Here is a 25,099-nt window from a genome sequence, read left to right on the forward strand (position 1 = left end):
GGCTAAAATAAGGGAGAAAACCCATTTGTTAAACAGGCCTGAAATGACAGTTTTTCTCAGTTGCTTTGGTGCGTTTCTCACAACAGAATTGATCTCTGCACCACTACTAAGGCTCTTCTCAAAACAATTAGTGCAAACTGCAAAACATGGCGCATAACTTGCAAAAGTGAGTCACTTCGTCAAAAAGAAAAGTCAGTTGCTCAAAATAAATAGTGAATGCTTCAAAAGCAAGTCCCTTAATCAAAACAGATATATTCATCAAAAGCAAGTACTTATATCAATCAAAGTGTCAGGGCTGTCACAGTTACAAGTCATTACACCAGCACCTTTGGTCACAAAATCAAATGGTTTGAACATGTTCTCATGGTGATGGATTTCTTTGTAGGTGCTTCCCAGTGACATGTCAAGTCTGGACAGCATGCATGGCGTGTTGAAAACCATAAATTGTGGAGGAAAATCGAGACACTTCATATGCACTCTTGATAATATTTAATTGAAATTGTTCACAGCATTGTGCAACTGGGGAAATACAGTACAGTTTTTCTCAGTCGCTTTCGTGCATTTCTCAGAACACCATTAACATTTGCACAGAAGTTAGTGCATTTCTCAAAACAATTAGTGCAAACTGCAAAACCTAGTGGATAGCCTGCAAAAACACGTCACATGCTCAAAATTGATAATCCATTCCTCAAAAGCAAGTATTCATGTCAATGAAACTGTCAGTGCCATCAAAATGAAAAGTCTTGACACCATCTTTATGAACAAGATAGTCAAATGGCTTTGTCATGATTTCACCATGACAGTTTATAATTTCAGTGTTTTCCATTGCAAGAATATTTGGTGACACCAGAAAATGCTCAAGACAGCACTATGCCCTACTTGTACAGCCATTTGAAATGTGCAGTAAAGTTACTGTAGATGTTATGGGAGTTTTGGGAGTAACTGAGACACTGAATACGTCCGTTTTACATTTTTACTGTACAGAAGTGTTTGTAATTCTACAGCATTGTGCAAAAGAAAAATATGCTACAGTCACTTGTTTACTGTAGAATACATGTAAACATAAAATCACCCTTTTGGCAGAGCTGTGCACAAATGTGAACAATATACAGTACATGTAACAGTACATACAGTATTGCACAGTACTGTAACATACAGGTACAGTAAATCATTCTGGCACATCCAGACGTTCCTGTCCGTCTGGCCACATATTTTCATCTACATCACAACGGATGTCGTCCCTCGCAATGCAGCGAGGAAAGTATCTCCTGGAGTGTCGAATCCACCCTCTGCAGGACTCTGCTGTGATGTCATCACAAGTTGCATCCATAGCTGCTAGCTGGGCCATTTGGGAATGCGGATGCCTGTCATATACCTTCCACCTCCAGGAAGAGAAAAACTCCTCAATTGGATTTAGAAATGGAGTGTAAGGAGGAAGAAACTCCATAAGCATCCTGTCGTGTGCTGCAAACCACTGCCTGACTACAGCAGAGTGATGGAAGCTAACATTATCCCAAACCACTACATACATTGTCCGATTGTCACCAGGACACACACCAATTTCATTAGTGTGAGATAAGGTTCACCTGAGAACAGTAATTTATGGAGATTTCCATGGAAACTCCTTAAAAATAGGGTTTTTAAAATGGGTGTACAGATTGTTTGACAAGATGTTCAACAGATTTGAGTGCAAAGACACGAGCAATGAAATGAAGACTATTAGTTGTAAGGACAATGACTATTCAGCCGGTACAAGTATAAATAATTGTGACATTCATGATAAAAGCAAGGAGATAGTGATGAATAGCAAGTCAAAAGTGATCATTCTTTAGACATTTGTACTTACTCAACTGCTTCATGTCCAAAGGCATTTGTGCCAAAACGACCACATGTTGTGGAGGTTGAACTAACTGTTGTGCAAAGTTTAATTCTGTTGTGAGAAATGCACGAAAAAAACTGTATGGAAGATGTGGAGGAAATCTTGAATACAATAACTCCTGCAGTTTGTCGTATTTTTGGAGCGGATACAAAAGAAAGAATGGAAAGCTGATGTGGGAGAAGCTGAAGAACAGGAGGAAACAAATCAAAGATGAACTTAAGGAAAGTGTGAGTATGACTGAAAACCACATTTCATATTAGCCTTCCATTATAATATAACCATCAGATACTTTTAGGCTGTTTAACATCGTTCTCTTTTCTTTATAACTTGCAGCTTCTTCAAAATCTCAACAAGTGAATTTACTCATCCAGTATCCAGAGCTGATCCCTTCTCACCTGCAGTTCTGAACTATTCTGTGGTATTGGGTTTCATTTTAAAGAACTGCATTGTTGTGTTTAGCAACTTTTTAAAAATATTATCTTATTATTACATTACTTAAATAGTTTAGGACTGTAGCAAAATGGTGGTGTAAATTTTATATAACTCTTGCATAATATATAACTTTTTGTAAATTTAGATGCAGCAACAGATGAAGAGTTTTTCTGTTTTTCTGCCCGTTTCTGAGATGAGAAGCTTAAGAGGATATTTATGTTGTATTTCACTGCTTCATATAAACATCACATCACCATGCACATTTGTTTTTCAGTGTCTGATGAAAACTAAACCTAAACTGAGCTTTACTCATGAAAATCAATGTTTTAATTATGTTTAGCTTGTATAAATCAGGAGGATGGTAGATCTAGACTTTATGTTTTACACTCTGGCATGTTTACAACCACTATGTATTTGTTCATTATTGTGCATTATGTAAGTGAAAATAGGCAGTTAGTAAGTAACACTGACACTTTCTGTCATGTTGAAAGGATGGTTTGGACCCAAAATGCAGAACCCAGGATGACACGAGGCAGGAGTTGAAATAAAGAAATCCTTTTATTGTAGGATGAGTTAAAAATAAAGAATAAATCCAAAGGCTGGGAACCAAAATCCAAAAATACCAGAGGAACATGCAGAACTGACAAGCTAAACCACACTGAGGAACAACCCTGACAGCAACAATGAACCGACAAACACAGAGTGACAAGACAAGGCTTATAAACAGGAGGGAGGTAATCAGGGAAACAGGTGACAGGTGTGAGGAGTGTGAGCTGAGGAGAAACTGGTTTAATCAATTAACAAAATGGGAAGGGAAGGAGCTTGACCAGAGGGCAGATAAACATTAACCTATAAACACAAAACTAAACCTAAGACTGAGGGAAGGACTAACACAAACACACACGCATACTGACACACACAAACTCACACACACACACACACACACACACACAAATATATTAAGCTGGGGAGAAAGAAGCTGGGGACGACAAGGACACAGAATGTAAATGAGACCTGGAGGGGCTGGGGATGAATGAGATGACGCAGGACCTGGGAGGAATTGACTACCAACATAAGACACAAAATGGATGCAGACAAAAGACACATGAGGGCACTCTGAGACACAAAAGGGAAATCTAAAGAGGGATGGAGGACATAAGGAGACACATGGGGAAGACAGACGCAGACCATGACACTTTCTCTTTTTAAATGAATAATTATATTTGAATCAAAATCTTATCTCCGGGTCATCAATATTGAATTTTGGACAGATGATAGATAGATAGATAGATAGATAGATAGATAGATAGATAGATAGATAGATAGATAGATAGATAGATAGATAGATAGATAGATAGATAGATAGATAGATAGATAGATAGATGATAGATAGATAGATAGATAGATAGATAGATAGATAGATAGATAGATAGATAGATAGATAGATAGATAGATAGATAGATAGATAGATAGATAGATGATAGATAGATAGATAGATAGATAGATAGATAGATAGATAGATGATAGATAGATAGATAGATAGATAGATAGATAGATAGATAGATAGATAGATAGATAGATAGATAGATAGATAGATAGATAGATAGATAGATAGATAGATAGATAGATAGATAGATAGATAGATAGATAGATAGATAGATAGATAGATAGATAGATAGATAGATAGATAGATAGATAGATAGATAGATAGATAGATAGATAGATAGATAGATAGATAGATAGATAGATAGATAGATAGATAGATAGATAGATAGATAGATAGATAGATAGATAGATAGATAGATAGATAGATAGATAGATAGATAGATGATAGATAGATGCAGCTCTGAATCCAATTCCAAGACAGTTTGTCCAGGTCACACTCTCCTGTATCTAATGAAAACAATCATTCCCACACAATAAAGCCCAATGACACAAACAACTCCTCAGGAGGTATAGTGAGGAGGGATATTCATAGATAGTTTAAGCTTGTTAAGCAACAATAGACCGTTTATAAGCTTGACTCTCATATTCCAGTCAGAAATGACAAAGCTCTTTGGATGAAAAGCTAAACGTCTTCAAGAAACCAAAGAAGTCCAGTTGCCTCCATTTGAATCCCTTTGGATTACCATGACCTGGATGACTGAGAACTTCCACGTGCATTTTACAAATCATTAAATGCCATATCTGTGTTGCTCTATGATTAAAGAGGTGTGGTTCTGGGGAAATCCCAGTTGTTCTTGGCTGCATGGTGTGTGGGGTGGGGGGTGGGGTGTTACAGCAGATGGACAATTCTAGGGGCATGTGTATGGGGTGTTGAGACCCAAATCAAAGGAACAATGGGACAGCTGGGAGAAGCTCCAACTGCTGTTCAGAAAGTGAGACAACAGATGAGCTGTAGGTGGGGAGAATCAGAGCGTAGTTCACAACCCAACATGTATGTGCAGATTAGGGTTTGCCAACAAAATAATAATTATGAACGTAGATGTATTTTACATGTGCTGAATACGCTTATTTAAATTGTTTTCTTCAGTTTTTTGTTTGAATGAAACTAGTAAACAAATAAAAGCTGCACTTATTTATTTCCTCTGTAGAAAATAATTACATTAAAATTGTCGGATACAATTTAAATTGGACCATCATGACAAAAATAAACTTTTGAAGCACATTTTAAGGTGGTACTGCGGAGCATTCTTTGACTGTGTTTGTTAGTGAAGTATAATGTTGAGATTCATATTAACAGCATTGATTGGAAGCCCACTGATTGACTGAACTTTCTCCCATTCCTTTTTGGATATGTAGATTCATAATTTATTTTGAAGTTTATATGTCTTTTTTTTCTATTTGCACAATTTAAATATTATGCTTTTTCTTTCCTTTTTACACGTTTGAAATAAACTAAAATAATCAAGTTTGTTTTCACTATGTTTGTTTATATATATTATAGGTATATAATCAAAGAAACACAACAGCCATGATAAAAGCAAAATTAAATTAAATTAAAATGGATAAATAAATACATTTTAAATAAACTGAAGGTGGGCGGAGCTTCACCTACTCTCGCTCTCTGCGTCTGTTGTTGTTCAGCCCGACTGGAAGCTAACATCCAGCGGGAGCCGAGAAGATGCGGCGGAGGGACTGATCCGCAGAGCTCGGCTCGCTCTGTCAAATTTGTTCTCAGCTCTGTTGTTTACTTGTGTTTAAACCCGAATCAGTCATTTCAGGTTATGCTTTTACGTTCTGGCGGAGGACGGGCTGGACGGCCATGTAGCTCCGTTAGCATGTTTCGGCTAATCTCCCGGTTTCTTTAACGTCAGACTCGTTAGCCGGAGTCTCCGACTGTTTTGTTAGCCTTTGGTAGTTTTTATTTTTTTCTCTGTCCAAGTGTTTTGGGGTGTTGTAATATATTATCTTTGCGTAACTAGATGACAACATTTCATCGCAATATGTACCGCCGTGTTGTAACAGCGGCGCTTGTTCCTGGGGCGAAACCTTGGATGACGTTGTTTTTTTTTTGTGCTAACAGCTAATAAGATAACGCTAGCTGTTAGCTGCAGCTAACCGGGCTCTAGATGCCTTTGTTTCCAGCAGCAATCAGTTTATGATGTGAGCGCAGATTAGCTCCGCCCGTTAGCACAGTTAGCTGGTTTTAGAGTAAAGTAGCAGATGCTAAGTTGACAGATAAACCAGAATCTCGGATCAGTTTTTGTTGTGGTCAGCTGGCATGGAGCGCTCGGTTCAGTGACCTTGGACTCATCTTCTACATCATATTCATTAGAATAAGCCCCGCAGCTGGTGAAGACATCAGGGTTATTATGGACCTCAGATCAGACTGCAGGCAGAGTGTCGTTTACCTTCTCATCCTGACAGGTAAGTCTACTGATCAGAGTCATCAGCAGCTTTAAAGACTGAATTTTGAACAAGATTTCAGTTTATTGTATTGTATTCATTGACAGCTTTTACACGTTTGTCACTGTTTGTCACTTTTTATTGTGAAATTAGTAAGCTGGTCAGTTAATTTCTTAGAAAGACTGCTTAATTGAGATGAGCAGCTTTAAAGGGATTTATCCAAGCCTTTTCTGATTTCTCCTTCAGCAAATGATCCATGATCGGGATGTTGTTTGCTAAATGAAAAGCAATAATATTATCCTATAATCCTCTTCAGCACAAAGTGATGCACTGTAGGCGTGCAGTCAGATTATCAACATATTGAAAAACAAGTTAGCATTAAAGTTGATCCGGAAAACTGATTCAAAACAAACATCTCAGCCTGGTGATAGCTCTGTTATGATAATGTTAGATATAACATTTAAAGATGAGTAAATATAGCATGGCATTTTTGACTTTTCTCTTATAGTTGGTGTTTTTTAATTATACTGTAGTGAAATAAAAAATGTACAACCTTTTATTTTTATTTTTAACTGTTCAAACAGCCCCTTTGTGTCACCTTATAGTCCAGCTGAGCTCCATGTGAAAAAACTGCATTCCCGATTATCCGGTTTAAAAATAGCCGGATTAAATTTCCATCACTATGCATATGGACAAAACAGTTGCCGTTTAGTCAGAGGACCAACATATAAATGACTGATTTCTGCTTAGGGTTGATTAAATAAATACTATTTCATTTTTACTTCCTCACACTTCTTTTGTTTGTCCTCATGTTCTTTCCCAGGATGCATAGCTGCCTCTCAAAGGAACGACAACGTCTATGTGTCTGGATTTTCCAATGGTGAGTTCACAGTGTCGGCGTTCCAGCTGTCATCCCGGCTGTGGGAAGTAGAATCTAACAGGAATTCTTCCTCCTCCCTCTGTTCAGCCTGCGGTGATGTGGCGGAGCTCCTGCGAGCATCTAGTGGAGTCATCACCAGTCCCGGTTGGCCCTTTCAGTATCCAGCTAGGCTTAACTGCAGCTGGAATATCAGAGCAAGACCTGGAGACTCCGTCACTATCAGGTAACACTCCACCTGATTCCTGGTTAATGGAACCACAAATAAATGTGGAACGCTCATAAAATGTTTCTGTTGTTCTCTCAGTTAAAATCAGTTTCCCACAATAAATCAAAGTGTTTTCTTTTATGTTGCTGCAGTTTCCAAGACTTTGACCTTCAGGCATCCCATCACTGCACTTCAGACTGGATGTCTATCAGCAGCTACAGAGGTCTGGACGGTTTGCGGGTTTGTGGTTCCTCCCTTCCATCTCCTTACATCTCCTCCCAGGACCACGTCTGGATCCACTTCCACTCTGATGACGATCTGACGGGGAAAGGTTTCAGGCTGTCCTACATCACCGGTGAGTTCTCCGCCGCAGAGATCTGATGTTTCTGTCCTAACCATCCTTTGATCACCAGGACTGGGAATTCTTGTGGTTGTTGCATAACAGCTGATGCAATGATGTAATTCCGGATTAGAGTCTGATGTAAATCCTCAGATCAATGGCCGAAGAGCTGAGGCTAGGACAAACACAGGACACTTTATGGGTTAAAGTCAAATGATTATTATTGCCTGTGATAATTAATCAGCTCTTTATTCTTGTTGTAGGTAAACCAGAAGCATCCAGCTGTGATGTGGACCAGTTCCACTGCTCTAACGGGAAGTGCATCCCAGACTGGTGGCGCTGTAACTCCATGGATGAGTGTGGCGACAACTCGGATGAGGAGCTTTGTGTGGATTCTCCGTTTTCCTTCCAGCCCTGTAATCTAAACCAGTTCCCCTGCTTGTCCCGCTACACCCGGATCTACACCTGCCTGCCACACAGCCTGCGCTGCGATGGGAGCATCGACTGCCAGGTACCGGTCCATCTCAGTCCCACACCAGCCACCGAAACCCATGACAAAAATCTGATTTCATCTGATAGTTGATGCCCTGTTGGTTCTAATAAATGAATGATTTTTAAGGATCTTGGAGATGAGATCGACTGTGACGTTCCAACTTGTGGAGAGTGGTTGAGGAACTTCTACGGTTCTTTCAGCTCTCCCAACTACCCTGATTTTTACCCTCCAGGAAGCAACTGCACCTGGCTGATTGACACTGGAGACCACAGAAAGGTAACATCTGACCTTCTGAGCTCAAAGGGTTAAATGCATCAACATAAATAAACTGGATTATAAGCTAACAGCCAGATATCTCTCCCCTCCTCCCAGGTTATCTTGAGGTTTACAGACTTCAAACTGGACGGGACTGGTTACGGTGACTATGTTAAAGTTTACGACGGTCTGGAAGAGAACCCTCGCCACCTCCTCAGAGTGCTCACGGCGTTTGACTCCAGAGCGCCGGTCGCCGTGGTTTCATCATCGGGTCAGCTTAGAATTCACTTCTATGCTGACAAGATTAATGCTGCCAGAGGCTTCAACGTCACCTATCAGGTGAGTTTGATGGTCTGAAGCTGGATAGGGTTTTCACGGTGTGAAAATTTATCCTCACAGTTATTGTGACCAAAACGGTTTTCGGTATTGTTGCGGTATTTTTTTTAAAGTCTTACATTTTCAGACAACTACATAAACCCTGTATATCAGGAATAATATTGTCCTCAGTTTGTGTCTAAATTTTGCCTAAAATGTGTTATTTTGTAATTATGTTGTTAATTTGTTTACATTTTCCCCCTTTAGTCTTTAAAATACCAATATTTGCCCATAACTTCTTATTTTATGTCTGTTTGATGTCGTCATTTAAAAAATATTAGATCAGATGATACTCAGTACTCAAGTAGTCTTTTAATCAGATACTTTTTTACCTTTACTTGAGTACTTAGTAGTATTTACTTGAGTAATCAATTTCCCTCTGGGATTAATAAAGTATTTTTGAATTGAATTGAATTAATAAACCCTATATCAGAAAAACATTGTCCTCGGTTTGTGTCTGTAATGAAATGAAGGTTATTACATTTTAATTAATGAGCCATAAGGCGTGGGATTCCATAGGAAATATAGAATCCACCTTACGGTTCGAGGGTTATTTAAACCAGAAGATTGGATCTTTTTACTGCAGAGATCATGTAACCGTTACGTATTCACTCAGAGACGACAGAATAGAGAGAGTCAAGTTTAAAAGTTAAGAATTTTATTACTAACAAATTAAACTAGACTGACTTTAAAACTAAATGTATAGTGTAACTAAAATGGATGAGACGGTGAATGGATGATGTGTGCTGTAAATCAGAACCAGCAAATCCGAAGAAGCGATTAGTTCTGACGGGAACTGAAGGTGTTGTTTTGCATTAAGCTTTGGTTAGCTTCAGGAAAAGCATGAGACACCATTTGCCGGTCTACCTTTGCCTTCGGTGGAAGTCCCCTGTAGATCAGGTATATCGAGGTCCAGTGAACCCTCTCTGGAAACCGAGCTGGTAGAAGAAGTCGCGGTTCCGATCAAACCCGTCTTGAGTTACTTCTGGCACATGACACTTTTATTGGCGTCTGGTCAGACCCAAGCCTGGGTCGGTGGATGGAGCTTTTATTCTGAAAGGAGCTGTTGTTGCCGCTGGTTGTTATAGCGAATGGATTTTTCAGCTTGTCGTTGTTTGTTTCGGTTAAAGAGTAAAAGATCGGATTGGCCACTCCGTCACTCACTCTGGAACGCTTTGAACTGGCGTTAGAGCTGACGTGGCGTAGTTTTATACCTCGGATGTTATGGTTTATTGTCGAATGAAAATTACCAAACACCGTCAGCAGCACGCCTCCGTCAGTTTCTGATTGGGTCAGTGAAAGGGATGTGTTATGTCCTTTTAACACTACATGAAATGAGTCCTGTTGGAGTCCTTAAAGTCACAGTACTTATTATTTCTCTAGGATCATAATAAAGTTATTAATATTTTGATTTCAGAAATCGGTCACATTTTATTCATTGACTAACACTTTGATGGATTAGCTTTATTAAAATAGAGTTCTTTGATTAATTAAAAGAAAAGAGTTCATGCTTCATTCTTCTGTTGAGCTGAAAATAAGCAGGTTAGAAGGAGTGCATGAGACCTTGAGACTATCTCTCATGCAGACTAGTTCTGAGCAAAGAAGATAAAATAAGAGTCATTTGTTCCGTTACATGTCCTTCCAGTGAGCTTTGCAGATGTGGGAAAATGTCATCAGGCAGTAATCATTGTTAAATTCATAATTATTCTCGGAGAGAGACCAACTCTTATCTGCCCCTGGGAGCCCCGTAATGCATAGCGTCATTTCAACATGGGGGTGTCCACGACACGGTTTATATGCAGGTAGCGGTGCTGCGGCTGCTTTATGTAGCGACTCGTTGCATTCTCCCTCAACCCAAATCCTCGAATCACGCATTTTAGCTAAAACGCTAACGTTAGCTTGCCTTGCGTTGACTGTAGAGTTGTGGGTGATGGTCACGCAGATGTGTCATGAGATTGAAGCGTTGCTGCCTTTCACAGACACTTTTTCTGCACGTGCTGCAAACAGGATAGCCGTCTTCTATCAACTGTCCCTCGGCATTCTTCACATATCCAAAAGATGCCCGTACTTCCCACTTTGTCTTCTTTGAGGGATAATAAATGTCCTCCTGAGCGCTGCCGTCTCCTCCTTTGGCCATTATTTCAGCTTTAGCTTCAAGAAAGTTTTGGTTGTAAACAACAAAGTGCGCATGTGCTGCCGGCAACTTCAGCAGATGATACGGTGGCTGGTAAGGGTCACCGCAGCCACGGTAGTCCACCGAGATCATTTTTTTTAAACAATACAGTTATTATTATTGTCAACTTTTTTACTGGGGTTTACCCCTACACCGGTTACCGTGACAACCCTAAAGCTGGAGATGTTCTGTTCAGATTTCATTCACCTAAGACGAGTGTGTTAGTTGGTTCTGTTAAACCCATTTTTGCGGCTGTGTTCCTTAGGTGGACGGGTTCTGCCTGCCCTGGGAGGTTCCCTGTGGAGGGAACTGGGGCTGTTACACGGAGCAGCAGCGGTGCGACGGGTACTGGCACTGTCCCAATGGTCGGGACGAGCTGAACTGTTCCTCCTGTCAGGAGGACGAGTTCCCTTGTTCCAGAAACGGAGCCTGCTACCCTCGATCAGACCGCTGCAACTACCAGAACCGCTGCCCCAATGGTTCTGATGAGAAGAACTGCTTCTTTTGCCAGCCTGGAAACTTCCACTGCAAGGTTTGACACTCTGAGTGTTAGAAAACCAGAAACCAGATCTAAACATTTCCAGTATGATCTTGCTGTGACCACATTGTGTTGCACCTGTAACTCGTACAACGCCGACTGAAATAGAAGATTCAGTTTATTTATACCAACAATCCTAAAAATACCAGTAAAAAAAACCTTTGACCGCTTTATGTCTGCAGAATAACCGCTGCGTGTTTGAGTCGTGGGTTTGCGACGCTCAGGATGACTGCGGCGACGGCAGCGATGAGGAGAGTTGTCCCATCATCGTTCCCACCAGAGTAATAACAGCCGCCGTCATCGGCAGCCTCATCTGTGGCCTCCTATTGGTCATCGCCCTTGGCTGCACCTGCAAGCTCTACTCACTGCGCATGTTTGAACGGCGGTGAGGATCACGGAGACTGACTGTTCTTTTCTTCCCATTGTGGTTCGGTTTTTGTGAGTTTGAAAGGTTCTGTCGTATCGTTTCAGCTCGTTTGAGACTCAGCTTTCCAGAGTGGAGGCGGAGCTGCTTAGGAGGGAGGCCCCGCCTTCTTATGGTCAGCTAATTGCACAAGGACTGATCCCACCGGTTGAGGATTTTCCGGTGTGTTCTGGGAGCCAGGTACAGATAAAGGCCTTTGTAATTAAAAGCAAAAAACAAAAGCAGATCTAGAACCAGATGTGTGACATATTTCATGGTCTCTGTCCTCAGGCATCAGTTCTGGAGAACCTTCGCCTGGCAGTTCGGTCACAACTTGGCTTCACCTCCCTCCGACTCCCCTCCTCTGGTCATCATAGCAACCTGTGGCGCAGACTCTTCACCTTTTCACGATCTCGCCGCTCGGGCTCTTTGGCCCTTGTTTCTGCTGACTTGGAGGACAGCTCTGGTACCGGGAGCACTGGGAGTTCTGGCTCAGATCTATTGTCTCCAGACTCTGATGACACGGACACAGAAGGGGAGCGAGGGAGGGAGCGAGGTGTGGGTGCAGTGGGTGGGCCTGTTGCCCCCCTCCCTCAGAAAACACCGCCCTCCTCTGCCGTAGAAGCTGTTGTATCAGTGGCAGCATCAGCCAACCCCACGCCAAGCCGAGAGCGAGGCCGAGACCGGCCCAGAGAGGTTCCACCCCCCTCCAGCCCTGTCGCCGTGGTGACTTCCAGTGCAGTTCCTGTATGTAACAGTGATGCTTCAGAACTCCTGGCTCCTCCTCCTTCTGTGTTGCAGCGTCTGGCCAAAAACCTTCACCGCTTTGCTAGAAACCTGACCCGAACTAACCAGAACCAGCAGAACCAAACCTGGACCAATCACAGCCCACTTCGCCAGCTGGAGACAGGAAGAAGTGGTGCTGATGCTGTTGAGCGAAGAGTGAGCAGAGAAGAAGAGGAAGATGTAGAGCTTCTCATCCCTGCCTCCGACTCTGATTCGTCCTCCTCTTCATCGCTGATGAGTGACACACAACAGCCTCTACTGGAGCCACACCCCTCCTCCACCACGGGCCTCGCCCCCCATCATCACCGTGGGAGCAGTGGTCGAGGAGGGCGCGATGGTACTTGTGAACACTGTGGGATGGTCCACACCGCTCAGATCCCTGACGCCTGCCTCGAGGCCATCGGCAAGACGGAGAGCAGCGATGATGAGCTGCTACTGCTCTGCTAACAGGCTAGCCCGCCAGCTAACATGCTGCCACATGCGTCACTTTTCTCATTTAGCTGATCACCATCATAACTGATCCACTAACAACTCTACCAAACAGGTTAACAAACACACCTACTGTTGGCTTACCCACTCATTTACTTCTTTAGTCTGGATTTAAATTTTCCTCACTGGCTAAACCTTAAGCCAACATGCTAACTGACATTATTTATAACAAACTAGTTAATGCTACAAATACTAGCTTGACCTAGCATCTCACATAGCTATGGACTTTCCTAACACCCCCACATTGGCCTAGCTAACTTACGTCAGGCTTGTGTTAGCATGCTAGCTGGATTAAAGGTTAGTTCTCAGTGATGTTGAGGACAGAAGAACCAGAGACTGGGGTGTGACGTCACCGATTTCTGTTGGTACGACCACGATAACCTTTTCTTGTTTACCTGGTCCGTCTGTTTACCCTCCTCCGCCGTGCGGGTTGGCGTTCTGATCATCGGTACGACTTTAGACAGATTCCTGACAGAACAGACTGGTGTTTCCATCGTGGATGAGAACATGACATTTTTATTAGGAGCCGTCTGACCCGTGGATGTGTCGGAAGGAGCTCCTGGTCAGGTGGAAAATTCTTAAAAGAGCCCTCCATTTTTAAGGCTGCTGGTTGAGTGTTGATTGGAAAAAGAGAGAATGACGAGGATCATGTGACCTGTTTTTAATGTTGTTATTATTATTATTAGGTTGCCAGCAAGGCTTTTTGAAGTCGAAACATCCGTGTCTGAAAATTTTATGGTCTCTATATTCAGCTGTTGCAGAATTTCGTGTAACTTCTTGCTTCCTCAGATCATTTTAACCATCCAGTGTTTCAAATATTTTATTTATCTTTAAGATAAAAGTCACCAAATTTATCACCTTTCCCAAGTTAACGCGCAGCGTTACACCTTTTATCAGTGACAAATGCAAAGCACAACAAAAACGTTCATTTAGAACAAAATTGTCGGTACTTTGAATTGATCCTACACTGAACCATGTTTTTATGACGGGTACTGGCAACATCCCCAGGTCACATGACCTTTGTCATGCTGTTGGAGCAGTTTCCGTTTTTCTAAGTAATTGAGAATTTTTTTTTTTTTTTTTTTTTACTGTTGAGTGGCCTGCATTACCATTTCTACTTGTTGATGTAAGATGAGATTCCAGATGATGAAAGGTGTCATGATTGAAGTCTGTGAAAGGTCGTGTACGTATTATAATCAGGACCAAAAGTCGATGGGCAGTATTAGATACAGTTGGAATATAAACACCTTATTCTTATTTTGTTGGTCCTTCTTTTCCTTCCCAGACTGAAGCCATTCAGATTTCTGTGTTTCTGATCTTTGTTACTGTTTTCGGTACTCCGATGACCTTGTGTGAGTGTGTATATTTATTATTATTATTATTATTAATATTACTATGGTTATTGTTAATTTGCTGTTGTGTAGTTGTTTTTCTGACCTGCATGATTCGATTTGTTTGGTGTTTTTCTTTGAGTCTGTAAAGCTAAAACCTGATAAACTGCACTAAAGATTAAAGGTTCACATTAAGTGAGTTGACATGATGCTAAGGTTTAATCTCCTTTATGGTGTCACGTTTTCATCCACTACAGCAGTAGCCTAGTGAACTAGACCAAATTCTTGCTTTGCAAAGTTTGGTCTAGACATGCTCCATTGGAACCTCAGCAGCTCCTACCAGGACTCTGGCTAGCCAATCACAACTCTCTAGAGGGGTTTCAAACACATAAAGAGCTGTGATTGGTCCATAATGGTGGGCCAATCATAGTGCTCTATCTGCTTAGTGAACAAATCACAGAGCTTTATCCGCTTTGTGGGCCAATCAGGGCACTCTATATGCCTGGTGGGTGGGATGATGCAACAGAGTGAAACAAGAGTATGTCACATTCATTGTCCAGTGGAATGCGGAGATCATTTGAAAGACAACGGTAGAACCTGCCCCACAACCGAGAGCCGTCAATGGAGCATGGCCAGACTAAATAATACATTTATTTAGTCTGGCTTGCCAGGCTACTACAGCAGTCCACATGAACAAAATTATGTTCAAGCTTTGGCGCCATCTGTTGGTGAGGTAAGATAACTGCTTTATTCCAAAGAAACAAACGAGTTTTAAACGTTTAAAAAATGAAAAACAAATTTTAATGTTTTTAATGTGCAGGCTGAATATGAAAATAATCTACACCTATCTCCTGCAATAGATGGTGAAACTCTAGGATTTGAAAAGGCTGGCAGATCTACGTCACACTGTCACTTAACATTTATGGACTCAGCCATCTTGGCACTTCCTACAGTCTTTGCTCACGACAGGGAAGGCTGTAGTTGGTTTAGTGTCCAGGAAACGGCAGAGAACGTTTCGGCTAGTAGAAGCGATTCTTTGGCATTAGCAACTCCACCACTCAACAGAACACTTTCAGTTTTGTGTTATTTGTGGAGATAAAACATCAATGTTGCAAAGTAGAGTCAGTGTTAGAGTAGAGTTGCTGTTATCCAATCAGAGGTGAGATATCTAAATATCAGGAAATAAGACTAAATCCTGTCTGAAGCTACTTTCTCCTTCTGCTTCATGGCCACAACTGTTTATTGTGCTGGTAGCTCATATAAAGCAACTTAGCTAACAGCTTTTTCAGTTCACTGAATGTCAATAAAATTACAAGAAGAATTTAGCTTTTTTTGTTGGCATCATGGCAGAGCTTAAGTAAAAGTGAGAGAGTAATGTTTTTGGAGGCAAACCAAAGAGCTTAAACCAGAGTGCACTTTAGCGTGGCCTACAGTTATTTGTGGGAGGCTACGTAACCACAGACTGATGATGACCTGGCTTTGTTGCTTCTGGACTTGTAACACATTTTTGTCCAAGAGGTAATCTTTTTACTTAATAGCATATTTAGTATCATTTTGCTTGTGTTAGCGTAGCTTGTTGTAAATGTTAGTGCAAACTACAGTTAGCGTAACATGTTAGCACTAGCAACAGCAGGGTGTGGCTGTTTTCATTCCGCTTTAAACCAGTAAGAGGGAGAAGTGGGAATCTTACGGTCTCTGTGTTGGCAAAAAGAAGACATTTAAACTGAAACAATGTTTAAATGATTTGCAAATCTTTGCATTCTGTATTTATTTACATTTTACAGCTTCCCATTTTTTTTAACAAGGCTGTTTCAGACATAGCAGCAGAACCTGTACGAATCTAAAGTCATCTCGATTATGGAGAACATCGAGTGTGTTGTGTTTGGGACACCAGCTTAAACGGACTCCTGTCAGAGATATCTTACAAAATTCACAGTTATTTAGAATAATTTATTTTCCACTTTCAGGCGACATTCCCATGGTTCCATGTTGTTTTTCTGTTTTTCCTCTTGATGTTTCAGAGATTTATTTTCATTGTCCCATGCAAAAACATAAAAAGCAAACCTCCCGTTTTTGTTTTTCCATAACAGTCAGGTGACAGGTTGAGTCTGGAAGTCCTTGACATGCTTCCTGTCACATGACTCCTGAGGAGCTGCTGTGATTGGCTGGCAGCTTGAAGTCTTTTGGCCTCTTTTCAAAGCATCTTTTTCTGCTTGGCTCTGCTTCTTCTGGGGTCTACCTCCCCCGCAATGACATCGTCATGGCACTGGTACCTCCTCGGCGTGACGTCATCATGCAGCATGCAGCAGCAGGAGAAGCACCCAACTTTTTAATACCCCACCCAGCGGTAGCAGGGCCTCTCCTGCCTGCTCTTGGCCCCCTGCTGAGACGACAGTCAGTCCTGTCCCCCAATGCTACGATTTGCTGCCTTCTGCTTCTTTATTAGTTAGTGGTGCCAAGGCCGGGTCCACCAGTGAGGTGGCAAGAAACAGTTTAAACCAGCCTATCACCATGTTGGACAGGTCCAAATCATCCAAAAGGATCTGGGCAGCACCCATAAAGGATTTATGGTCCATTCGTCCATAGTCGCCCCAAACGATGATCTGCAGAGACAAATCACATCAATGTTGCACACTTCAAAAAAATAATTAATTATATATATATATATATATATATATATATATATATATATATATATATATATATATATATATATATATATATATATATTGCTTACTTGTCATTACTGGGTAATGTAATTAAATTTAATCTTCAAAATTTCCATTTTTCTGTCTAAGAGGCCAAACTTTTTTTGGCCAATCCTCATCTAGAGAAGAAGCGTGATTCTTTTTTTTTTACCTGCAGAACTTTTCCTTCGGGATTTTCTTCAAACTGAAGCTGCTGCTGATAAAGAGGATCGAGGGTTTTTCTCGCCAAACGAGTTCTCCTCTTCAACACACATTTTCCATTAGCCATTAAATAAACCTTCACATATGGAGCTGTAAAACACACTATTGTGTATTAGTCAGCGATACACACACACACACACAGCTCATTTGCTGCAAAACAAAATGGAGCTTTAATTCATTTATCACAACGGCACAGCGCAATGTACACCTGCTGGGGTGCAGATTTATTTAACATCATTATTCTGTGTGCTGTTATAAACAAGGTTGCATCGTTTAATCAAAAGCCGATAGTTGCTACATGTTTTTTTTTACAACAGAATTAATGGAATGTTTTTGTAGATTTGCTGATTTTCTCGGTTGAAAATTTAATTCTGCAAAAATATGACATTTAAAATGGGATGCAGCTTTATTCATCACTATTATTATTATCTTAAATAATATGAGTTACAACATTTAATTTCTGTCTGGGAACATTGATGCATTGACAAGCATTAATCACTAAATGTGCAAGCACAAGGGGGAGATTTGAGGTCTTTTTTCTCCTCTGGGAGATTATAAAATGTGCAGAAAACACAAATTATACTAAAAAAAATAATTCTTTTGTTGATATTAAAGTTTTGAGTTTATTTATACCAAGCGAGTCTAAATTAAAACATTTAAACATTTTCACCTGGAGTGTTCTTGTTGCCCTGTTTACCCACAAGCCCCCGCGCTCGAATCACCTCCACGTCCAGTCGCTCCTTCCTGTAGACCATTCCGATCTGGATGTCACCTGATCAACAAGGGGCCAATCAGAAAGATTCACCAATACGACATCAGGTGTTTTATTGGGATAGATGTGCAGATTTCTGCTTCATCTGATTTTTTGATTTAAGATCATTGGATCTAAGAATTTGCAACTTTAACACAATAAATACTGCAGCACGAATTTTGATTTATGTTTAAAAGACAAAAAAAGTATGTATTTGATGTTAAAATGCAAAAATGTTCAAAAACGTGGAAGTCATTTATGATTGAAATCAATTGTAATATAAAATGATGGCAAACTACTATGGAGTGGTTTAAATAACTGTAAATAATCATATATAAACAAAATTGGATGTTCTTACCCATAGGGGGCGTGGCTAAAGTCTGTCTTCCAGCCAGCTGGCCGGGGCCTAATCCCTCCAGGAAACCAGTAAACTGTTTATCTGATGCCAGTTTCACTCCTGGAAATATCAGACTAACAAAGAGGCAGAAAGGGGCAAAACCTCAAGCCAAAAAAGCAGAAATCAGTGAATAGTATCATATTTAAATGAGAAAAGATCAAATAAAATGTTTTGAAGACTGTGAGCAGGGTTAAATGGTGCCTACGCTCCGGGTTTAGGGTCCTCAGCATCTGGATCTCGACTCGGTTGTCGGGTGAATCGAGATTTAAACTCGATGGCTAAGCCGGTTTCTACGCTCCTCTGGACAGGAAGTCGGATCACCTTCTTCTTCTTCTCCTCTTCTGTGTGAATCGATGAAATGAGATCAATGAGAATGAGTTTGGAACCAGTAAACCCTGAAAATCCGGTTTGTTTCAAAGAAAGCTCACATCTAAACTGCTCTGTGTCAGAGACCTATCAAGGACTGAACAGAATTTAAACTGGGACTGACCCTCTGGATTGAGCTGGGAGGCACTCTGACTCTTTTTTCCCAATCCAACCATTCCCATCATCCTTGCTCCAAAGCTGGAGCGCCTCTTCTTGTCATCTTCATCGTCGTCATTTCTCCCCAACGAGCAAATCTCACCGCCGACGCTGGACGACTTGGTAAGAGGAGCACCAGAGGTGGATGCAGCCCTGCAGCACAACAGAGACACCTCATTCTCAGACTGCACCTGTCAATTACCTGAGGGGGAGGGACTTAGATATGTGGGTTGTGCAAAAAAACAAACAAAAAAAAAAAACTAGAAAACACTTAAAAATGAAGAAAACCACATTAACTGGATAAAATTATCACCATACAGATGAAAATTTATCTGGTTATGGTGCCTATTTTTCTCCCTTGCAGCTCTTATTTTTAATTATTGACTAATCTAAGATTTAAAACCAATATTTTCAACCTTTTACTACATTGATCCCCCATCATCACCTTTATGTCACTTGTGTGTCAGTACACAGTGCCTGACTGGTCATTTATTTCTGTGGCCAGTCTCTTACTTTGAAGTCTCAGGCTCCTCCTCCTGCCCCTCATCCACCGATTCGCTCTTCTGAAGCATCGCTTCACCCGCTGTTGCCAATACCTCATGAGCCTCCGCTGAACCTGCATCTATGTCCAGTGACTGGCCCTCCACAGCTTCTGTTTTACTGTGTCATCCAATGAGAACACAGGACAGTAGCATGCAAACAGAGACATGCAGGATAAGGATGGATAAAAAAAAAATCATGCAAACTCAAACACAAAAGTCATGCAAAAAAATCTATTTTTAAAGCATGCAAAATAAAAACTAAAGGCAAAAGCAAATATGAAATAAAATCTTCATTTGAAAGTCAATTCATTTGGGACTGGAACCATTTTTCACCTGATCTTGCGGGCAGTTCTGGTTTCAGAGGCATTGGACATGGCTGAAACTTCACTGACATCACTATCTGATGATTTAAAGGACAGGCTGTCCCTCATCTGGAGGAGGAGTACAGGTGAAAAAGTGTGTGAGATTAAAATGGTTCATTTAGTGTTGCGACTTCGTAGCGCTGATTTACCTTTGCGGGGTCTTTCATCACACCTGCAGAGATTTAAGAGACATATTAGTTTAACACAACAATAAGGCATGTTCTTTGTCTGACATCACATATTTTTGGTCAGTGTGTAATTAGTTTATTGCGATGACAACCTATTTAGACACAGGAAATGCTCCCATAAACTATAGCAACAACACATTTGATGTTTCTCCCTCAGAAAACTGGACAAACAATAAAAATACCACAAAAAAAAATCTGTGATTAAAGAATAGCGAAAAACACGGTTTCGCTACTGGAAGGAATTTTCTTTCCTGAACAGACGGAAAGCAATATAAAACAGAAGAAGCAGTGCCTCTACCTTCTCTGTTTGCAGGTAACACTTCTCCTTCAAATCACAACGATGCATCAAAACAGAAGAAAATCAACAAACCCAACACAAACTCAAAGAATAAATCACTTCCATCACAAATAAATAAAAGAGCTGAACGTATTGCTAGTTTTGAGCTAGGCAATACAACAACCACAGATTTCATTGTGGTGTACCTCAGGGTCAAGTTGTTGGCTCTATTTCGATGTAAAAAGTTACGTGTCACAAGACTAAGACTAATTAAACAGGTAGAGACAATTCTACATCATCTGACAGCAGACTCAAACCACTAACACCATCGGGTCATTTGATCTAGACACTACCTGTCTACACATGGCTGTGTCATACCATTGGGTGTTTTCTTTTGCTGGTCCTGCCACGTTACTTCTGCATCATGCAGATAGAGATGTGTGATTGGTCAGACGACAGTGACACTCAGAATTCGGTTTTAGTGATCCAGTTAGTCATCGTCTATTTAATGTCCAAGGTAATGAGTGTAAGATCTACTGAACATCTCGTCAGATCACCCTCAGACTGAACTTGCCTTTTCTGGTCCCTCCAGGTGTAGCTGAACGTCTCTCTGGATCTGAGACATGCAGGTGGCATGTGATGACGTCAACATGATGTAACAAACATGAATGTGCAATTGAATTAATGGCATTGATGGTGAAAAATGTTTGACAAAAGCATACATTTATGTTTATGTATTTATGTTTATTAATTGTCAAAGCACCAACTACTATTTCTACTGGTCGACACTGACCGGACAAATTTGTACACACCTGGAGTTTGAGGGGGCGGGGCTGGAGAAGGGGCAGGGCTAGGTGTTGGAGTAGGTAATGCAGATTCTGGAATAGCGTGTGACTGAATGTCAGGAGCTGGGGTCGGAACTAAAGCTGGATTAGGAGTAAGGGCCACAGCCTGGGAAGGTGGAGATGCTGGGCCAGAATTAGGGGCAGGTGTTGGAGGGGCTGTAGCTGCAGGAGCAGGTGTGGGTGCAGGTGCAGGTGTTTGTGTGGGCGTAGGTGCGGATGCAGATGCAGGCACATGTGCACGTAATGCTGCCGGTGTTTGTGCAGGTGTGGGTCCATGTGTAGGTGCAGGCACATGTGAAAGTGTGGGTGCAGGTGCAGGTCCAGGTCCATGTGCAGGTTGAGGCACATGTGAAAGTGTGGGTGCAGGTGCAGGTCCAGGTCCATGTGCAGGTTGAGGCACATGTGAAAGTGTGGGTGCAGGGGCATGTAAGGGTCCAGGTCCAGGTGCAAGTTGTGGCACGTGTGAAAGAGTGGGTGCAGGTGGAGGTGCAGGTAAGGGTCCAGATCCAGGTGCAGGTGCATGTGCAAGTGCAGGTGCAGTTGAAGGTCCAGGTCTAGGTGCAGGCACATGTGCATATGAATGATTAGGTGCAGGTGAGGGTCCAGTTGCAGATGCAGGCACAGCCGCACTTGCAAGAACTTGGGCAGGTGCAGGCACATGTGCATTTGCAAGCATATGAGCAGGTGAGGATCCAAGTGCAAGTACAGGGGCAGGTGCACGCATAGACACGGGTGCAGGAGATGAATTGATAAGGTTAGATGTAGGAGGGGTAGGAGGCCCTTGGATTCGTATAAGAGGTGGTAGTTGATGATTAAGTGGAGGAGGGGTCTGCTTGTGGATGGGGGGAGGGACCTCTTGATATGGAGTAGGTGAGAGTATGGACGCTGGTGGTGCTCCTGGAGTTGGTATGGTCAAAACATTTTAGGGAGATAGAGAATGAAAAGATGATTAGAAATATAAACGAGAACATTGTGAGAGAATGAGAACAGCTGCATGACCAGATTCAGAGAGCAGCCAATCACATTTGGCATTAATTCCTAAAATAATGCAAAAAAAGCGACGCCGAGCATAGAAATGGTACAAATCCACGGTTATCATGAATCAGAAAACTTTTTTAAAAAATGCCTTCAGTTATTGAAAATCATTGGCCGATAAAAAGTTTGTTTAAAGAAAAGCTCACACTACACATTACACAGTTACTAAGTCAGCAGGACCTCTGGCTTCTCAGAAATCTAAAAGAAACTAAAGTGATCTATGAAAATCAGCCACAAGCTAGAGAACAAGCGTTTCCTTACAGACCTCCTAAAGTGGGTTCTCTAATTAACACCTCCATATTTACTCCTGCACAACTACATCGTTCTGAAAAAATATTCTATTCTAGTTCGAGGCAGGTTGTCAACTCTCAGGTGCTAAAGACCGTACCTGTCTGTACAGTCTCAGCGAGTTCTCCATCTGAAAGACACGACTCAGTGTTAGGCTGAAGCTTTCTACTCAGCAGAGCCAGGTAAACCACTAAAGGGGACACCCCCCAATAAATATCCTCCTCCAATGGATTTAAATCTTTACCCCCCAAAACACACACACACACACACAAACCCACCCCGCCAAAAAAATAAAACTCTACTAAAGAACAAAATAAAGTCCAGTAGGAGTGTGTGGTGGTGTATTTACCTTATTATTTTAGTGTGTATGGAAATTTTCATTTTATTTTTGGGGCAATGAGCTTTAGGCAGAGGGCGTGTAGACACTAGCCAACCACGGTGCTGGCTTGAGTGCCACCTGGCAGGTAAACAGCTGCTCCAGCATACGTACTTCTGTCTGGAACTCCTTTTGGTGGGACGACAGGCAGCTGGCGCCCTCGGCGAGTGCAGACCGCCGATCCCGTCGGGCTCGTGAGTGATGATCCACCTCGAGCGTTTGCTCTGATGTTAAAACAAACAAATCCAATCAGTAAAACACAGAAGTATCGAAGGGCCAGCCTGTCCAGATAAATAGAAGGTCAAAGGTCATGAGTCAACATGAGCACAGTCCTTAGAAATGAAAATTTAAGACTTGTTTGATTGGAACCCAAATGAATTTAGTCAGTTGATCCGCCGTCTCCAGTGATTACAGGGAGAGATATGATGAATTGATCAGTGTCAGTGTTACAACACAAAATGTGGGACATAACAACAAGTCTGTCGGGAGATCAAGTGAAGGACGATGTGGAAATCTCCATTTCCAAATGTCAAAAGTCAAATGTTGATGATGAGTCAAGTAACAAGAAAAACACAATCAGCAAACAATAAAGAGATGAAAATGACCAACAGGTTCGAAAACGAAACATGCAACAAACAACAAAAAGGTTAGTCAACAGAAAAGATAAAAAAAAAAGAAACAGCAGCTTGTGTGATGCCACTGATGCAAACGAAGGGAATGAGTTCAAACAAACAGGATGCCAGTCTTCATGCTTCAACTGAAAAAAAAATAACACTTAGCAAATGCCACAGAAATGGAGCTGCCTGCTGACTGGCCGGCAGCAGATCACCTGATCAGGGCAGGGGAAGGAGGGGCGGAGCGACCAGACCTCAGGTAGGAGGAGTCAGCTCTGTCGGTCGAGTGTGACCGCGTGTAGACGGGTCTGTCAGCCATGGCTCGGTGGTCGGCTGAGCGGGAGCGGCTATAGTAATCCCTCCGATCCATCCCCCGGCTGTACCTGCATATTACCATGACAACAGTCACCTGTTGTCACCTTGACAACCTCTGCATCTGGAGAATGAGTTAGTGGAGTTTATCCGCCAGCAGGAAGAAGTCTGTGAATCAAATTTGTGAGGCACTGTAGGCACCGGAAGAGAAAAAAGGCGCCAGAGGCCAAAAGGCAGATTGGGCATCATAGACCTTCTACGTCTACAACAATCTAGAGCTACAGCTGTCTGTCCGTCTGAAGGACAAACTGTCTGTCTGTTTACCTCTGCAGCTCCTCATCGTAAGCTTCAAGTTCATACGGAAAGTCGGGGATGAAATCCTGACTGAAGAACAGAAAAGCCGTCAAAATTCCAAAATATGAATCTCAACCTTTTTAATCTTTCTTCTCTAACTACATCACCCACAACCACCAGAGCTCACCTGTAGTCCTCACAACTCCCGTTGTGGTTTGTCCAGGTGTTTTGCGGACCGTTATTATATCTTTTATACAGGAAAACACATAATTGCCTTTCAGTTGGTTTAACTTGTCATCTGTAAAACTACTACTAGATCCAAAGTGCTTCTAGCTACAACAGAAGTACCTGTCGTAGGAATCAAGAGAGTTGCCGATAGAAAATCTCCTCAGCTGTCGCCTTAAAACAGAGAAACAGGCAGTGAGACCCGAAGTACACAACCTGTGGTTTAAACTACGCTAAACACTCACTCTGAACTGCCTCAGTGGGCAAAAGCAGCTGGACTAAAACCTGTAATTCCTCCAGGAAGTACCCAGATCCAGAAGTACCAGAACAGCAGGACAGAGTACACTTAAGTCGGCACCTAGACCAGTTCTACAAACAACTACTACTAGTATGGTCTTGGTTCAGACCAAGCTTTGACACCCCAACTCACACCAAGACAAGTTAGGTGTGTTACCACGGTTACCTGTCAAGGCTGCTGTACTGAGTGGCGTCAGAATACGCTCGACTCAGTTTGGAGCCTCGAAGCAGCCGCACAGCATCCTCTCGATACAACGGATACAAGGGGTTACCGCTAGCAACCAGAGGTCACGGGAATAGAGAGAGAGAATGGAACAGTGTTGTGGTAAAATAGGAAAAGACGTACTGTTTACACCGAAAAGTGTAAATCCAAAAGATAACCCAATTCATCTAACTTTGTTGTTAGGGAGCACCTTAGCTCTAGTTTCAGTCTTTCT

The 25,099-nt window shown here is 41.8% G+C and overlaps 2 protein-coding genes across 12 annotated transcripts in view; one reads left to right on the plus strand and one right to left on the minus strand.

The window, feature by feature from the left end:
- Positions 1–5,897: 5,897 nt before the first annotated feature.
- On the plus strand, positions 5,898–13,279 carry lrp12 (low density lipoprotein receptor-related protein 12). The gene is made up of 11 exons (XM_015973444.3): positions 5,898–6,181; positions 6,984–7,040; positions 7,128–7,263; positions 7,398–7,600; positions 7,849–8,096; positions 8,205–8,354; positions 8,451–8,672; positions 11,147–11,413; positions 11,602–11,804; positions 11,891–12,023; positions 12,114–13,279. The coding sequence occupies exons 1-11, from the start codon at positions 6,127–6,129 to the stop codon at positions 13,053–13,055; spliced, it is 2,616 nt and encodes an 871-aa protein (XP_015828930.3). The 5' UTR covers positions 5,898–6,126; the 3' UTR covers positions 13,056–13,279.
- A 3,339-nt stretch (positions 13,280–16,618) lies between these two features.
- rims2b (regulating synaptic membrane exocytosis 2b) overlaps positions 16,619–25,099 on the minus strand; it is a 36,170-nt gene continuing 27,689 nt past the window's right edge. For 3 of the 11 annotated variants that reach the window (XM_054745037.2, XM_054745035.2, XM_054745033.2), the window contains 18 exons: positions 24,829–24,936; positions 24,489–24,539; positions 24,328–24,387; positions 24,171–24,230; positions 23,750–23,917; positions 23,035–23,144; positions 22,645–22,674; positions 21,189–22,118; positions 20,951–20,992; positions 20,061–20,083; positions 19,883–19,980; positions 19,521–19,667; positions 18,976–19,160; positions 18,691–18,826; positions 18,447–18,559; positions 18,008–18,109; positions 17,288–17,427; positions 16,619–17,031 (listed from right to left, as the gene is read on the minus strand). In XM_054745037.2, coding sequence (XP_054601012.2) covers positions 16,843–17,031; positions 17,288–17,427; positions 18,008–18,109; positions 18,447–18,559; positions 18,691–18,826; positions 18,976–19,160; positions 19,521–19,667; positions 19,883–19,980; positions 20,061–20,083; positions 20,951–20,992; positions 21,189–22,118; positions 22,645–22,674; positions 23,035–23,144; positions 23,750–23,917; positions 24,171–24,230; positions 24,328–24,387; positions 24,489–24,539; positions 24,829–24,936 — 2,692 coding nt within the window. In that variant the 3' untranslated portion in view covers positions 16,619–16,842. The remainder of the gene's footprint in view (positions 17,032–17,287; positions 17,428–18,007; positions 18,110–18,446; positions 18,560–18,690; positions 18,827–18,975; positions 19,161–19,520; positions 19,668–19,882; positions 19,981–20,060; positions 20,084–20,950; positions 20,993–21,188; positions 22,119–22,644; positions 22,675–23,034; positions 23,145–23,749; positions 23,918–24,170; positions 24,231–24,327; positions 24,388–24,488; positions 24,540–24,828; positions 24,937–25,099) is intronic. The other 8 variants (XM_054745034.2, XM_054745038.2, XM_054745041.2 and 5 more) reach the window with 8 other exon arrangements.

The sequence above is a fragment of the Nothobranchius furzeri genome, chromosome 19 (assembly GCF_043380555.1).
Source record: "Nothobranchius furzeri strain GRZ-AD chromosome 19, NfurGRZ-RIMD1, whole genome shotgun sequence".
Taxonomy (NCBI): domain Eukaryota; kingdom Metazoa; phylum Chordata; class Actinopteri; order Cyprinodontiformes; family Nothobranchiidae; genus Nothobranchius; species Nothobranchius furzeri.

What these genes read in the sequence shown, in the direction of transcription:
- lrp12 (XM_015973444.3), top strand. Translation starts at nt 6,127, where the DNA reads ATGGACCTCAGATCAGACTGCAGGCAGAGTGTCGTTTACCTTCTCATC. An exon ending in TGTGTCTGGATTTTCCAATG is followed by an intron (nt 7,041 to 7,127) that starts GTGAGTTCACAG and finishes CCCTCTGTTCAG; the next exon opens with CCTGCGGTGATGTGGCGGAG. An exon ending in CTGCGCATGTTTGAACGGCG is followed by an intron (nt 11,805 to 11,890) that starts GTGAGGATCACG and finishes GTATCGTTTCAG; the next exon opens with CTCGTTTGAGACTCAGCTTT.